This window comes from Bos javanicus, chromosome 5, assembly GCF_032452875.1.
Source record: "Bos javanicus breed banteng chromosome 5, ARS-OSU_banteng_1.0, whole genome shotgun sequence".
In the NCBI taxonomy this organism is placed as follows: Eukaryota; Metazoa; Chordata; class Mammalia; order Artiodactyla; family Bovidae; genus Bos; species Bos javanicus.
In genome coordinates this window covers 107,849,157-107,865,436 of record NC_083872.1, presented here as the reverse complement: position 1 = coordinate 107,865,436, position 16,280 = coordinate 107,849,157, and the positions used below count along the sequence as shown (strand labels likewise).

The window sequence follows — 16,280 nt, the reverse complement described above, 5'->3', positions numbered from 1 at the left end:
TGGGGTAGAGCCTGAGAAGGGAAGTCAGAATCCCAGCCCTTGGGAGAGAGATACCAAGTCACAGAGCCCACGCGACATGACCCGTGGACTCCAACTTGCTTTGATCTGACTCTATATCCACCACATTTCTTTCCTGTAACGATGTTGGCTTTGTAGGGGGAGCAGAGTAGCAGACAGTGTTCGGTCAGTAGACCGAATACCGACGGTAAGTGAATGCACTGCCATTGAGGTTTGTTAATTAGTGGGGTTTGCTAGTCAGAGTCTCATGATTTTAGCTGACAGGACAGTTTCTGAGGGCAGTTATGTCATGAAGCCCAGCCCGCCAGCTGTCCACTCCCTATCTGAACAGCAGAGCAATGACTAAGCCTGCTGCGCTGGAGAGCCACTTCTGGCCTCTGAGACTCTGAGCTGCCAGCTGAAGGCTGGGGAGGGGAGCTGGGCAAAGAAGAGACCACAGGCAGCCTTCCCGTGTTCTGTCCATGCTCACCCACAGGGGAGGGTGCAGGAGCTATGCCACCTTGCGGAGTGACTGGTCAACCCCTTTGGAAGCCATTGCCCAGAAAGGGGAGATAATAGTGCAGCCTGACAGCCCCGGACAGCCAGCAGATGTGCAGTAAAGCCCTTCCTGCTAAAACTGTACGTCCAAAGGCAGGAGACAGGCAAGGAGAGGGAATAGAGGTCCCCACGGAGGGCTAGAGGGGAGGGCCCCACTGCAGCTGGACGGCTGCATGTGTGAGGACCTACGTGCCCTCACTGGTGAAATGAAAAGACTGGATTGGTGATTCCCTGAAGATTCACGAGAGATGTGAGGAGGATTTTATAAGCCACTTTCTTTTCTTCTTCTTTTTTTTTTTGGCTGTTTTGCGTGGCTTGTAGGATCTTAGTTCTCCCAGCCAGGGACTGAATCCCGGTCCTCGGCAGTGAGAGCATGGAGTCCTAACCACTGGACTGCCAGGGAATTCGCTGTAAGAAGCCACTTTTAATAATAAAATACCAAAGTCAGTGGAAATCAGGCATTTACCACCAAAAGGCTAAACACACCTACTAAAAGATCAACTATTCCTTTTAAAAGTTAACCACATTTTAATCACTATTTACTACTTGTTACTGTTTTCATCGAGATATATATAGATATATCTCCAGAGCTTCCCTGACGGCTCAGTGGTAAAGAATCTGCCCACAATGCGAGAGACAGGGATTCGATCACTAGATTGGGAAGATCCCCCGGAGGAGGAAATGGCAACCCACTTCAGTATTCTTGCCTAGAAAATCCCATGGACAGATGAGCCTGGCAGGCTATAGACCATGGGGTCACAAAGAGTTGGACACAACAGAGCATGCAAGCAGATCATATACATCTCCATCTTTGACTGGCCAAGAAAAGCGGGAAAATTAATGATTAATAAATGCAGACTATGATGTAGTTACAATCTTTCAAAATAATTGGTTCATTCAGAAAAATGATCCAAACTGGCCTCAAAGGAGAGAAGGCTGAATCGCTGGACCAGTGGTTTTCACAGTACTATCTCCAGGTGGGGTGGGGCCTAATTACCTGATGATGTCACCTGGTACAGGTGTGCCAGTGATGTAATCCACTCTCTCAGGATTTAACCAGAGGCAATTTCACGGTAGATAACCTACCATCATATTTCGCATAACACCACCGCCTTCACTCTCGCCCCGCAGCAAATGGGTGGACTGGAAAGGAAATCACCCAGGTTGGTAGAGACCAACCTGTGATAGGTGTGGATGAAGACAACTGGCTGGCCGCCACCACCCGGCCAAGAGAGGCCTGGACAAGTTGCACGGTCCGACGCCCAAATTTAAAATGTTCACCCCCAAATCACTATGCTGCTCTGGAATGTCTGCACAAGCGTTTACTCCGGGTAATCTTGTGTCTGTAATAAACCTGCGAGCCTCCGTTTCTACATCAAGAGAAAAAGAATCTGTCCAGTCCAACATAAACAAGAGGTGTGATGATGGTTATGACAATTTTTATTCACACGTTTGACCGCTTCCTATAAAATTTTCTAAAGCAAGAGTTTCCTAGCATATAGTCCCTCAGTGCACTGGTTTCATAGAGCACCAAAGTTGAATGGAAAAAGGCAGTTTGGGAGGTGACTAAGTTTGGTGCGTGCTGGGAGAAATGAAGTCAAATAGAGGATGACAGAACTCAGCATCTTTCATGTACTAACATGTATTTTCAGGAAGTGGATGTCTATAGATTTTAAATCATATTTCACAGTGGATTCCTTTCTGACTGGAGTATCTTATGGGACTTAATGGTCCAAGAAAGACAGTTTGGGAAGCTGAATTTTACGACTGGGGACTGGCATAGACATGAAAGTCCCATAGCTTTCTTGAGCTTTACTTTTCTCACCCATAAAATGAGGACACTACACTGTCCCACCGGGTCATAAAGCTGACAGGTTACACACAAAGCCCGGCACACGGTAGTACTTTTGTGCTTAGCTGCTCACTCGTGTCTCACTCTGTGTGACCCCATGGACTGTAGCCTGCCAGGTTCCTCTGTCCACAGGATTTTCCAGCAAGCATACTGGAGTGGATTCCAGGGGAATCTTCCCAGCCCAGGATTGAACCTCCTGCATTGGCAGGTGGATTCTTTACCACCGAGCCACCTGGGAAGCCCCTAGGTGGAAAACTTTAATAAAAACCACTTCTCTCTGTTAGTTAAGGAAGAAAATTCAGTGAGCCTGGACTCTAACTTTTTTCTTCAAATTAGACGACAAAAAACTTTTTTTTTGGCTCACTGAGCTGCATGTGGGATCTTAGTTCCCCAACCAGGGATCAATCCCAAACCCCCTACAGTGGAAGTGCAGAGTCTTAACCACTGGACCGCCAGGGAAGCCCCTAGATGAAAAACTTTAATAATAACCACTAGAATAAAATGCTCTGTGGCCTCTGGAGTGACCTACTAATATCAACACTGTTTTTTTAACCCTGCCTTTCAAGGAGCAGCCTCACCTCTGAGAGCCAGGGCACCGGCTTATTCCACTTCAGGTAGCTGCTGTTTCCACTCCCACCACGTGCTGAGCCTGGGTCCTGGCAGAACAGAGAAGAATGAACTTGGTGGGAATATGAAGGGGGCGATAGGACTGGGGCCCCTTGAATGTGCCTGAGGGGGTGCAGAGGGTCAAGAGACATAGTCCCGCTGTCGGAAGCTTGTCAACTTAAGGACATTCCTGTTTCTGGCCCACACACTGTCCCTCACCAACACACCTCCAACATATACTTCTGGGATGTTTCTGCTTTCCTGACTTTTCTCAGTCTTCCTATACCAAAAGCATTCTTTTCTAATTAGACCAGGCTCTCCTGAGGACAGGGACCCTGCCTCCCTCTTCCTCTACACCCCCTTAGGGTGCAACTCATTTATCCTAACATATGTCCCCCTGGGGACACCCCAACTCTTCCCTACCCTGTAGGTCCATGGGGTCAGTTAGGCTCTGGTCCAGCCTTGGGGGCAGTATCTGTTCTAGGCTCAGAAGCTCAACCTTACGGCTCCAAGCTGAACTGACCTTGAGTTCCCAAACGGCCACCCAGAGCTGCTTCTGGGGACCAGCAGCCCAAGAAACACTATCAGGAAAACACTCCATTATTTGCAGCTATTTTCAGGGAGGGGTGTCTGTCTACCACATCATCTGTGACCCTTGGCTGCCAGCATCCGGGATTGTGACTGGAGGACCAGCCCAGTCATCCTAGCAGGAGGCGAGACGTGCTGGTCCTTCCTCCAGCCCCTGTTCTTGCAGAGATGGAGGCCACATCCCTGGACAGCTCAGACTTGGGCATCTTGAAGACATAATAAAGGCTTTGAGGAGGGAGGGCAGGATGGATATCTCTACCCACAAGGTAGGAGAGCCCAGGACGCCAGTCTGCCATCCAGGGCGTCCCTCTGCTCCGCTTCTCCTAACACGGGAAAGTGGAGGATGCCCTCAGGGCTATGTGGGTGGGCGGGTGGGGGACCCGAGTTAAGGCAGCAGCAAGGGGACAGCTGACCCTGCCACGTACCTTGGGGCCCAGCCTCTGGGGACGGTAGAACTGCAGATTTGGGTCCACAGCCGGAATGTTTCTGCTGGCCAGAGCCTTGGCCAGCTCCCTCCAGCTGCCGTACCCTGAGGAGGGGAAAGAGGAAGAGAGGAACAAGGTCAGTATGACCCGAAGACCGCATATATCCATGAGACTCAGGGCAGGAAAACTGAGGGAATGGTATTCCTTCTGCTGCTCCTCACGGCTGGCTGTGGGGGTGGGGGTGTTGGGAGACAGTTACACCTTGGCCAAGGTCAACATGGCAGAAAGCGAGGACATGAGCTCATCTCCTGTTGGGATTTGCTGTCTTTCCTAAGTCAGAGAGGGAGCCAGGCCGGGTGAAAGCGGAGCTTTGTCCTGCCGCGGTGACCACCACAGGCTGCCTCTCCAGGCCTAATTTGCCCAAAAACCAAGGAAGAGTCTCACAGGATGGTGGAGCTAAGCTTTTTCCCTCCGCAACTTTCCCTCCTCCAAGCCAGGGAGCCAGCGGGGTTGTCTGACTGGGAGGCCCTCCCCCTGCCCACCGCTAGTTGCTGGGCAGCTGGATGGGCCAGAGCTAGGGGTGGGGGCAGGAAAGGGTGAGCCAGGACCTGGCGCCCACCAATCGGATCTAGCAACAGCCGGAGTCATGAGATTCGAGGACCGGCTCCTCCTGGACTGACCTGGAGGCTGTGAGCCGGCTGACGCCTGTGCCCTCACACACAACCCGAGAAGGTCCCAGCCACACCACAGTGAGAGCGAGGGGACACGCACGCATTCACCATCACGCAGAGGGGCTGCCAAGGGTGGGGTGGGAGAGTCAGAATTCAGCCGTCAGCACTGATGTCCACGGCGGGCTGGGGCCGCTCCCAGGTGAGCAGGATGGAGACTTTGATATGTGGAAACATGAGCCAGAATCACAGGCTTCCAGGAGCTGGGAGGGGCTTTCAAGACCACCTACTCGGGACTTCCCTGGGGGTCCAGTGGCTGGGACCCTGGGCTTCCAGCGCAGGGGGCCTGGGCTTGATCCCTGGTCAGGGAACTAGATCCCACATGCCACAATTAAAACTCGGCGCAGCCAAGAAAAAAAAACAAGACCACCTAGTCCTCATTTCAGGTGAGGAAATGGAACCCCAGTTATCTGGGCAGCAAACACAGTCAACCCCCTGTCCATGAGGGGTATGTTTAAGACCCCCCCACAGCAGATATCCTAAAACCACACAGAGTATCAAACTACATATATATGCTGTTTATTCCTACACACCTATGATTAAGTTTAATTAGACACGGTGAGAGATTAACAATATGAAAAGTAAAATAGGACAATAATACAGTGTATCGTAATAAAAGTTATATGAGTCACTCTGTACAAATATTTTACTGTACAAAGTGAATGCCTTTGCCGTCTTAACTGAGCACTTATCATGCACTGAAGCTATAACTTGAGCAGTTTCAGGTTTGACAGCAAAACCAGTACAAATTTCTTTTCCCTTCTTCACAATTTCAGGAGTAGAAGATTTGCTCTTGCTGTAGGTCTTAGCAACCTTGGTATATGATTTTTTTTTTCTTTATTAGGTTTCACCTCTTCACTTAAAAGAAGCACTTTAAGGGACTTCCCTGGTGGTCCAGTGGTTAAGACCTTGCACTTCCACTACTGGGAGCACAGGTTCGATCCCTGCTCTGGGGAACTAAGATCCCACAGGCCACATAGCATGGTCAAAAGGAGGCAAGGCGTTAAGGCTTCGCTTTGGCAAATTCACATCCCCAGCATTACTACTCTTGCACTTCAGGGACAGTATTAAGTTGAGTAAGAGTCACCTGAACACAAGCAGTGCAATGCCAGGACAGTCTGATAGCCGAGATGGCCACTAGGAGACCAACGGGGCGGGATGTGGGGGAGAAAGAGGGTGGCCCACCTCCTGGGCAGGACTGGACAGTGAGAGATTTCATCACACTGATCAGAACAGCACACAACTGAAAGCTTATGAATCGCTCACTTCTGGAATGTTCAATTTAATATTTTCAGACTGTGGTTGACCCTGGGTAACGGGAACATTAAAAGTGAAATCATGTCATGGATCGGGGCAAGCACTATAGTTCGGACGGAAACCACTTTGCTGCAAAGGTGCAGGAACCTCTGCAACAGCTTCCTCAAGATGCCCCTAGGACAGCGACTTCCCTGGGGGTCCAGGGCTAAGACTCCACGCTCCCAATGCAGGGGGCCCGGGTTCTATCCCTGGTCAGGGAACTCGATCCCACCTATCGCAACTAAGAGTTCCCTGCTGTAACTACAGATCCCGTGGACCACAACGAAGACCTAGCACAGCCAAAAAAGCAAATACATAAATGTTTTTAAATGACCCCCCAGGACACCACAGCGGGTGCTGCGTGAGAGTGAGACTGGCACCACTGGCCCCTAGGAGCCAAGAGCTGCCCGGAGGCCGAAGCATCCTAGGACCTCCACACCAGCACTGGTAGAGACACCGCCAGCCAAGCAGACACAGAGGAAAGAGCACAGCCCACAAACACAGGCCACAGCAGGTAGACACCAGCATTTTGCCCAGGTGTGTGTGTGAGTGACTCTGGGAGAGGGAGCTGGACAGTGGGGTGCAGTGGGGGCTTTTCTTTCCCACTCTGGGGGTGGCCCCTCAGGGTTTCCTTCGCACCTCCCAGGCATGATCTCATCTGAGCCTTGCAGAACCTGGGGAGATGAGCCAGGTCTGATTACCCCCCTGCACAGATGGGGAAAGAGACGCCGAGACCTGAAGGTCACAGAGTCCACTGCTGTTGCAAAGCCAGGGTCAGCCCAGACAGCCTGTCTATCTCACCGGCCAGTCTTTCCTCGTCCAGCCTATATTTTCTCCTGGGGATGCTGTCTGGGGAAGACTGTGGGGAATCTGGCAGGCAGAGGTCTTAGCTGGAGATTGGTGCCCCTGGGTTTCTACGCAGACATTAGCCGTCTGCTGCTGTTGTGTTTATTGAGACTTTTGCAGGTTTATCCCACCGCATCAAGGTCTCTGCTGTTTCCATGGCGGGCCAGCTGGCAGGCAGAAACAGGTCATACTAGTTCAACGCAGAGAGATGTTTTAGGGAAGCAGGATTCTGGGGCTGGTGATGTGAGATGAGGACAGGGGAGGGGGGCAAAAGGAGGAAGAATGTTCCGGAGCTGGTCCTGACTTTCTGCACGAGCTCACAGGAGAGATGCTTGTCCCCCACTAACCCTGCTCAGACACCACTAATGATGGAGCCCCATCTCTGCCTAGGCCCCGGGGGCTCTGGGTTAGTGGCTGGGGCAGGGGGACATGTGATTCACACCGTGGGAGGGGAGGGTGGACAGGCACTGCCTTGTCTCTGCCTGGGGACGATTGGGTCACCTGTTCCTTGACTCTGTGTGGTGACTGAAGACCATCTCCTTGTAGACACAGGCATGAGAACACAACTCTGAAAACATAATGCACCACATTCTCACACACAGGGGTTCCTGTGTGTCTCACACCCACATTCTTTCCCACAGACTTGTCTTCACTTCCGGCCAAATTCTCTGGCTCCTGGAAGTCACGCAGAAGGCAAGATGACTTGCCCTGTGGTCAATGGACTCTCACCGTGGTCTCACCATGCCTTGTCCTTATGTTTGCTGGGAAGGGACAAGGAACACCTGCTCCTGGACCAAACTCTGGATGGGCTCCTCTGAGCTCTCTTTTTGACTAGGCCTTGTCCTTAAGCCCTGTCCTTGGCCTGCCCAGCCCAGGTTTTAGGAAGAATCCTGTTAAGTCTGCTTACAGAATTCCCCCTATCCTTGATAGTTGAACCTGATAGGTAGCCAGGGTCCTGTTAGGCTTTGCTGGCAGGAGTCCCCCAGCCTGATGGCTCCTCCTGGTCACTTCCCATCCGCTGACCCCTCACTCTGCCTATGCACTGTGAATCCCCAGCTGCCTTTGCTGTCTTTGGAACTGAGCTTAGCTCTATACCATGGTCTTTCTCCCATACTGTGACAGTTTCGAGTTCAATCTGTCACCTTTAACTTGTGCCTGGCTCTACTTATGTCTCTCTTTTTAAAAAAATTATTTATTTATTTTAATTGGAGGATAATTACTTTACAATATTGTGATGGGTTTTGCCATACATCAGTATGAACCATGTATGAACAGGCATACATGTGTCTCCTCCATCCTGAACACCCCTCCCACCTCCCTCCCCACCTTATCCCTCTAGGTTGTCCCAGAGCACCAGCTTTGGGTGCCCAGCATCATACACCAAACTCGCATGGGTCATCTATTTTACATATGGTAATGTGCCAGGAGAAATATCAATAACCTCGGATATGCAGATGACACCACCCTTATGGCAGAAAGCAAAGAACAAAAGAGCCTTTTGATGAAAGTGAAAGAGGAGACCGAAAAAGTTGGCTTAAAGCTCAACATTCAGAAAACTAAGATCATGGCATCCGGTCCCATCACTTCATGGCAAATAGATGGGGAAACAGTGGAAACAGTGGCTGACTTTATTTTTCGGGCTCCAAAATTACTGCAGATGGTGATTGCAGCCATGAAATTAAAAGAAGCTTGCTCCTTGGAAGGAAAGTTATAACCAACCTAGACAGCATATTAAAAAGCAGAGACATTACTTTGCCAACAAAGGTCCGTCTAGTCAAGGCTATGGTTTTTCCAGTGGTCATGTATGGATGTCAGAGTTGGACTACAAAGAAAGCTGAGTGCCTAAGAATTGATGCTTTTGAACTGTGGTGTTGGAGAAGACTCTTGAGAGTCCCTTGGACTGCAAGGAGATCCAACCAGTCCATCCTAAAGGAGACCAGTCCTGGGTATTCACTGGAAGGACTGATGTTGAAGCTGAAATTCCAATACTTTGGCCATCTGATGGGAAGAGCTGACTCATTGGAAAAGACCCTGATGCTGGGAAAGATTGAGGGCAGGAGGAGAAGGATGACAGAGGATGAGATGGCTGGATGGCATCACCAACTTGATGGACATGGGTTTGGGTGGACTCTGGGAGTTGGTGATGGACAGGGAGGCCTGGCATGCTGCGGTTCATGGGGTCACAAAGAGTCAGGCACGACTGAGCGACTGAACTGAACTGATGCTGGGAAAGACTGAGGGCAGGAGGAGAAGAGGACAACAGAGGATGAGATAGTTGGATGGCATCACCGACTCAATGGACATGAGTTTGGGTAGGCTCCGGGAGTTGGTGATGGACAGGGAGGCCTGGTGTGCTGCAGTTCATGAGGTCGCAAAGAGTTGGACATGACTGAGCGACTGAACTGAACTGAATGTGTATATCTCAATGCTATTCTCTCCTCCCACCCTCTCCTCCCACTGAGTCCAAAAGTCTGTTCTTTATGTTGGTGTCTCCTTTGCTTCTTTTTTTTTCTTTGGCTGCACTGCATGGCATGCAGGATCTTAGTTCCCCGACCAGGGATCAAACCTGCATCCTTTGCAGTGGAAGTGTGGAGTCTTAACCATTGGACTGCCAGGGAAGTCCCTTTATTTCTCTTTAAAAGAGGGTAAGAGGTGGGTTTCCCAGTGAACAAGGACAAATCCACTGAAGGGAGGGGAGGCCAGTGGTTAAACCTAACTGGGCCCTGCCTGGGTCACAGACACAGGGCCCAGTTAGGTACATGGCTTTGAAATACCTGGAGCGAGACAGTCAACAGTCCAGGTTAGCAATTCAAGGAGCAGGAAATGCTCTTTGCAGATGTCACAGTATGGAAAAGACAAGAAGGCTCTGGAGTCAGAAAGGTCTCTCTGGCTTTCCTCCATGAGAAACGGTGGCCAGACCGCATGAGCAACTAGTTGAAGCTCTTTGACCTGGTTTCCTCCTCCGGCTGGTGGGGGTGATGACACCTGCCCCACGGGAATGCCACGAGGAGCCAGTGATGTCCGTCAGGCCTGGTGTGCGGTCGGACAGAGTTAACACTCCTTCCTCCAACAACATCTGCTGAAGACATGAACTCCAGCCACTTCAGAATGTTGCAAACTACAGCCAGCCAGTGGCTGCTGTCTCCTCTCCGTACAGAGCAGGCAGACCACAGGCCAGCAGTGACTCCGTGGTAAGGGTACAGACAGTCTCCTCTCTGCTGCGCGGCTGCTCCCTGCACCCCTCCACCTATTCCCCACTACCCTCCACCCATGTTAATATTCACTGAATCCATAGTAGGCATCAGGCACTGTGCGGGGCTTTTCCTGTGTTCACTCTGCCAGTAGAGACCTCAGCCCTGATCAGCCTCTCTGCAGGGACCAGGAGCTAAAGAATGTGCCAATTCAACTACTAACACTTGTCACCTGCCCTCAGCTAAGTGAACTCCAACTCCCGGCCAGAGTGCCAGCTGCCAGGGCCTGTCTCTCCTGCACCAGGTGTCACATTTGTGCCAGGAGACAGACACCCCGATCTCAGGTGACAGACAAACACCAGCAATGGGCCTCACATTCGGGCCTCACATTCTGCCCTCACAGAGCTGGGCTATCAAGTTCAGCATCAGCCCCTACGCCACCAACGCCCCTCCCCTGCATAGCATGGACTCTTCAAAGGCCTAGAGATCATCTCTTCAGCTCTTTGGTGAAAATATGGCATACGCACAGCCCATGGTCCTTTATTATCTTTTTTTTTTCCCCAAAAAAACTCTCATGTGCATTATTTCACTGCATCCTCACCACCTCCGGCCTGGGCAGGGCTGCACTGTTAAGGGCTGGCGTCTGCCCTGAGCTAAGACACACTTTGCAAGACGGGAAGGCCTGAGCCCTCGAGGGCCGCAGGAAGGCAGGGCTGAAGGACGAGCCAGCAGGGCGGGTAAAGGACCCAAAGACCCGAGGTGAATGCAGACGATTTGCTAAGAAGCTCAGCATCTGTACAGAGACAAGGTGATGAACCCTGGAGGAGTCAAGCGGAGAAAGAGCCCTCGTCCCACCAGAGAACAGCAGGCTGTCCAGGGGACGGGAGGTCGTGACGCCCAGGCACAGCTCCACCAAGGCTGGGAACCAGCACTGCTTCCCGGGACCAGAAAGCAAGACTAACTCTGACCTTGGCGTGCACCTGAGGGCCAGTCACACGGGCCCTGCAGAGCAAAGCTGCTGTGGCTGGACGCCAGCAGGCCCCGGGCGCCACCAGAAACCCAAGGTGGCACAGACAGCCAGGGGTGGAGCCAGGCACTGTCACCTGAGAGAGAGTCTCAGACGGCAAAGACACAGCCTTTCCTTTCCAGTCGTGACACCCCAGGGACCTGATGCAAGAGGAACGATTATTACTGCAACCTTAGCATGTACGGGTCATACACGTACTTATGTTTATGGTAAAAGAAATATAGATGATTCTATTCAGGACAACAAGCCTAGAGGAAAACAGGGCTTAGAGGATAAAAACCTCATTGAAGTCACAAGGATAGCAGGTAGGGTTTGAACCCTGAATCCTAAATTCCACACTCTCTACGGGACACACTTGAGAACCTGATCCAATTCTGCCACCACCATCACCGTCGCTTCCTACTCACCCCCACACCTCCCACATGAGCTCCCCGCGCCTCCAATTTAGCCAATAACACCTCCCCAAACAAGCCCCGGAACAGCCATGCCTGCTTGCTTAGTCGCTCAGTCGTGTCTGATTATTTGCGACCCCAGGCTCCTCTGTCCATGGGGATTCTCCAGGCATGAATATGGTAGTGGGTAGCCATTCCCTTCTCCAGGGGATCATCCCAACCCAGGGATCAAACCCAGGTCTCCCACATTGCAGGCAGAGCCACCTGGTGGCACTGAGCCACCAGGAAAGCCTAAGAATAATAGAGTGGGTGGCCTATCCCTTCTCCAGGGGATCTCCCCAGCCCAAGGACTGAACTGGGGTCTCCTGCATTGTAGGCGGATTCTTTACCATCTGAGCTACCAGGGAAGCCCAGAAAGACCCAAACACCCCCGAAGAGCTGGAAAACTGGACAGAACGCATCTGCACACAGGCCTGCTACCCTTGCCCTGGTCTCTGAGCCTCGTGCTTCTCAACACAAGGGCGAGCCATGCAGCAGCCGTGGGTCACGCTCTCTAGGAGCTCAGGTGTATGGGTGGGAAGGGGGTATGGGATGGGAGATGGGTGGGGCCCCAAAGTCTCCCCAGACCCTCCGATTTGATAAGCAGAGATACAGGAAGGGCCCCAAAGAGCCTCTTCCCCTCCTCACCTGCCGCCCCCTCCAGATGCTGTGCTCAGAGTCAAACAGCCAGCTGCCCGCTCCTCCCTGCCGAGCTAGCTTCTCACCACCCCCAGCACCCTGCCGAACCAGCCGAACCAGCCGGGAGCTGCTGCGGGGCCTGGATGAGCAGGGTAGGCAGGGGCTTGCCAACCAGACACCAGGGACTGTCCCTACCGCCCTACCTGGGCCGCCTGAGGGGACCCAAAGGGGGCGATGGAGCTGTGCAGGGACGTGCTGGGCACTTTAGCCCTGCTGCCATGTCCTGCTCACCTGGACTCCCAGATCTGAGTGAGAGACTCTAAGGGGATGGATGAAGCAAGGAGACAGAGGGAGGGAGCAAATGCCCTTTGTCTTCTGTGCTCTGCTTGGGGAGCACAGGATGTACCTGCACACGGACCCGCCCTGTAACTTTCTGCCACCCTCCAGCCGTGGACTGACCCACACTGACCTCCCTAAATGTCTGGCCAGGCCCCAGGGCGCTTCCAGGATATTGTCATCATCATCATCACCGTGACAAAGAAAAAAACAGAACTGACAACCCTTCAGGCCCTTGGGTACACGTCTAGGTCTATACAGCACAGTCACAGCTACACACACAGTTCTGTCTGGGGGAGTCTTGACAAAGACGCTTGATGAAATATGATGGTTTCTGGCAAATCTAAAGGTAACAGGGTCCAGGGGGGGCCTCCCAGGTGGTAATAGTGGCAAAGAAACTGCCTGCCAATTCAGAAGACGTAAAAGACTCGAATTTGATCCCTGGGTCAGGAAAATCCCCTGGAGGAGGGAATGGCTACCCACTCCAGTACTCTCGCCTGGGAAATCCCATGAACAGAGGAGCCTGGCGGGCTACAGTCCATGGGGCTGCAAAGAGTCAGAGACAACTGAAGCAGCTCAGCACCCGGACACACAGCAGGGTCCAGGGTTTCTAAAACAGGCCCAGACCCACTTAACTCGGGTGGGTGGACATGGACAAGGACTCCTCAGGTCAGACTGTCTTGTCCAGTCATCCCTCCTGACTGGGACACAGAGCAGCTTCTAAATGTGGAGAAGCAGAGGGACAACCCTTTCCTGTCTTGGAGAAAAGCGGGAGTTCAGAGGTGGTCAAGGGTAAGCAGTCAGCAGACTGCGAAGAGCATGAATCAATGAACCAACCAATCCCCAGGCATTTACTGAGCACCTGGTATATCCTTGGAGCTCAGCTAAGTGTTGCGATGGAGAGAAAGGTAGAAGTGGAGTCTTTCTCATCCTTCACTCAAGGTGCACTCGGGATGGACGTCATGTGAACGAAGGGACCGATGTGTCTGTGGCCCCCTGTGCCTGCTCTGGGCTCGGGCCCCACCCCACGCAGGGTGAGCACAAGCAGACGACACACACGTGCATGCCGGGCAGCTGGGTTCACGGGGACTAATGGCATGGTCCTGTGACTATCTCCAAGACTTGAGGGAACCTCAGACAAAGTGCTCTACTAACATTTCTTGGGATCAGAGAACCAGTCTCTAGGATCCCAGAGTTCAAGAGAGGCAACACAGACGGAAGAAAACCCTGGAGTCAGCCCAGCAGACAGGACCTCCCTGAAGACCTGACATGGCCCACGGAAGCCCTGGCATGTGGAGCCACCGTGGGCTCTAGGCGCTTGGGCTTCTGTAGTTGTGGTGCATGGGCTTAACTGTGCCATGGCACGTGGATCTTCCCGGATTCTTTACCACTGAACCACCAGGGAAGTCCCGGCTCATTTTTAAAAAATATTTCCTAACAAGTATCCTTTGTTTATTGAGTGGGAAAACAACAGAATCCAAAGGAAGGAGGAAGAGAGAGGAACCCTGAGGCTAAGACAGTTTCCAAGGTCCACAGAGGGACTCGGTTTGGTACCCGGAGCCACAGATATGCAGGCCCCTTCCCCCAGGTGTCTCCGCTGCAAACAATTACTCTTTCAAGCATCTTGCTTCTCCCTTCTCCATCAGCCTGAGGGCAAGGAAGATGCAGGGTCTGATCTGAAGGGCTGCCAGCTGCCGGGGGGAAGGTCTGATGGAGGTGACTTGCCAAAGTCAAGCTGAGGTTGTTGTAACCTGTCCTGGGAAGGAAGGCAAAGAGTGGGGAAGAAGGGCATGCCCACAGCTGCTCTGGTCTCCAACGGAGAACCTGGGGCCTGCATTCCTTGTGCCCGGAATATCACCCAAGGGTGATACCACACTTAGGATGGAGGCCATCGCCATGTGCTACCCCCAGCCCCAAGCTGGCATCCCATACCATCCAGATCCATCCATGGGATCCATCAGATCAGAGCTCTCTTATCTGTTCATCCCGATCCTATTGAAGAGGAAAAGTTAAAATTTTACATAACATCCTGATCGTTCTGCCTCTGAAACTCAGCTTGCTCCTTATAAAGTCTGGATCATGTAGGTCACCTAGTCTCAGAAAGTGGGGACTTAACAATACTAGGAACTGGAGCTTATCTCAGCCACCCTTGTCCTGCTCTTTGAAATTGTCCAGCCCTGAAAGCCTGCTTAATCACGCCTGTCTGATTAAAGGTTAGGCATCCCCTTCCCCATCTTGACTGCTGTTCCCGAGCGTGAAACCCCTTAGCTTAAACAAGTGTATTAGCAGCTAGTGTTGCCCACCATTGTAGGTCTATAAAAACTCTGTAACCCCTTTGTTCAGGGCTCAGAGCTTGGGGTGTTAACTCCTCTGAGCCCACTGGTGTAATAAACCTGAGTTTTCCAACTCTCCGAATGTGGTGCTTGGTTTCTCGATTACTGGTTTCTGCAACACTATGAGTCGTGTCCACCTTGTTGACGGGTCACAGAGACCCACAGCCTAGTTAACGGACTTGCCTAACAATGTCAAAGAGGAGCCTGGGTAAGCCCAGGCTAGAGCCAAGGGCTCAATGTTCACCACATCACAGCACCATACTCACCTGTGGCTGTGGGATTCAGTGGGCTACAGGGAGCCTGGGTGGGGGAGGACCTGGCTGCACCCACTCTGGAAGAGGGCCGACCATTAGCACCATGCTGGCAGGAACCAGGTCTCATTATTATATTCCCGCCATGTAAATCGGCTGGAATTAGAATCACCATGCTACTTCCTGTCTCTATGAATCTGACCATTGGACATCTCATCTAAGTAGAATCATACAATATTTGACCTTTGTGTCCAGCTTCTTTCACTTAATATTTTCAAGGTTCATCCACATGGTATCATGTGTCAGAATTTCCTTCCTTGTGCAGGCTGGACCACATCCCATCGTATGGATGGACCACATTTTGTTTCTCTGTTCATCCGCTGATGAACATCTGGGTCATATCTACCTTCGGCCACTGTGCTCTGAACACAGGTGGGCGAGTGTCGGTTCCAATCCCTGCCTTCTTTCCGGAAGGCACTGTCTTTTAAACTGCTAAAAATGGATTCTCCCAGCAGCACAGAGGATAAGAATCCACCTGCCAAGTCAGGGGATGCAGGTTCAAACCCTGGCCCGGGAAGATTCCACATGTTGAGGAGCAAAGAAGTCCCTATGTCACAACTTCTGAGCCAAAGCTATAGAGCCTGTAAGCTGCAACGACTTAAGCCTGCACACTCTAGGGCCCACGAGCCACAACTATGAAAGCGCACGCTCCTAGACCCCTGTGCTCTGCAACAAGAGAAGACATGGTAACGAGAAGCTCGCGCACCGCACCTAGAGATTAGCCCTCCGCTCATCGTAACTAGAGAAAGACCTCGTGCAGCAACAAAACCAGTGCAGCCAGAAAGAAATACTAAAAGAAAACCCACTCTCTTAAACTGCCTAAATGTTTGTCCATTCTTCCAGAGACAGGCCAGAGGGCGGGGATCAGGCTGCCACCCTCATGGTAGAGACACGGTGGGAACCTCATGTTCACCTGAGAGCAGCCTCCCCGGTGACAGGTTAGGAGGGGGAACAGAACTTCCAAGTGGACCCAGGATGGGCCCTCCTCAGGGACAGTGATGTCCTAGTCCACCAGCCTGTGTGGAAACAAGCAACTTCAATACAACCCAGCCTCAGAGAGAGGCAACGTTGCCTGGGCCCCTGGAACTGCAGCCCGGTGCCAACAGGAGTCCACAA

General features: G+C 52.0%; 1 protein-coding gene across 2 annotated transcripts in view; it reads right to left on the bottom strand.

Moving 5' to 3' along the window:
* The window catches only part of B4GALNT3 (beta-1,4-N-acetyl-galactosaminyltransferase 3), a 98,063-nt gene that overhangs the window by 20,613 nt on the left and 61,170 nt on the right, over positions 1 to 16,280 (bottom strand). For both annotated transcript variants that reach the window (XM_061418283.1, XM_061418284.1), the window contains exons 2-3: positions 4,027 to 4,130; positions 2,986 to 3,063 (exon numbers count right to left, since the gene is read on the bottom strand). In XM_061418283.1, coding sequence (XP_061274267.1) covers positions 2,986 to 3,063; positions 4,027 to 4,130 — 182 coding nt within the window. The remainder of the gene's footprint in view (positions 1 to 2,985; positions 3,064 to 4,026; positions 4,131 to 16,280) is intronic.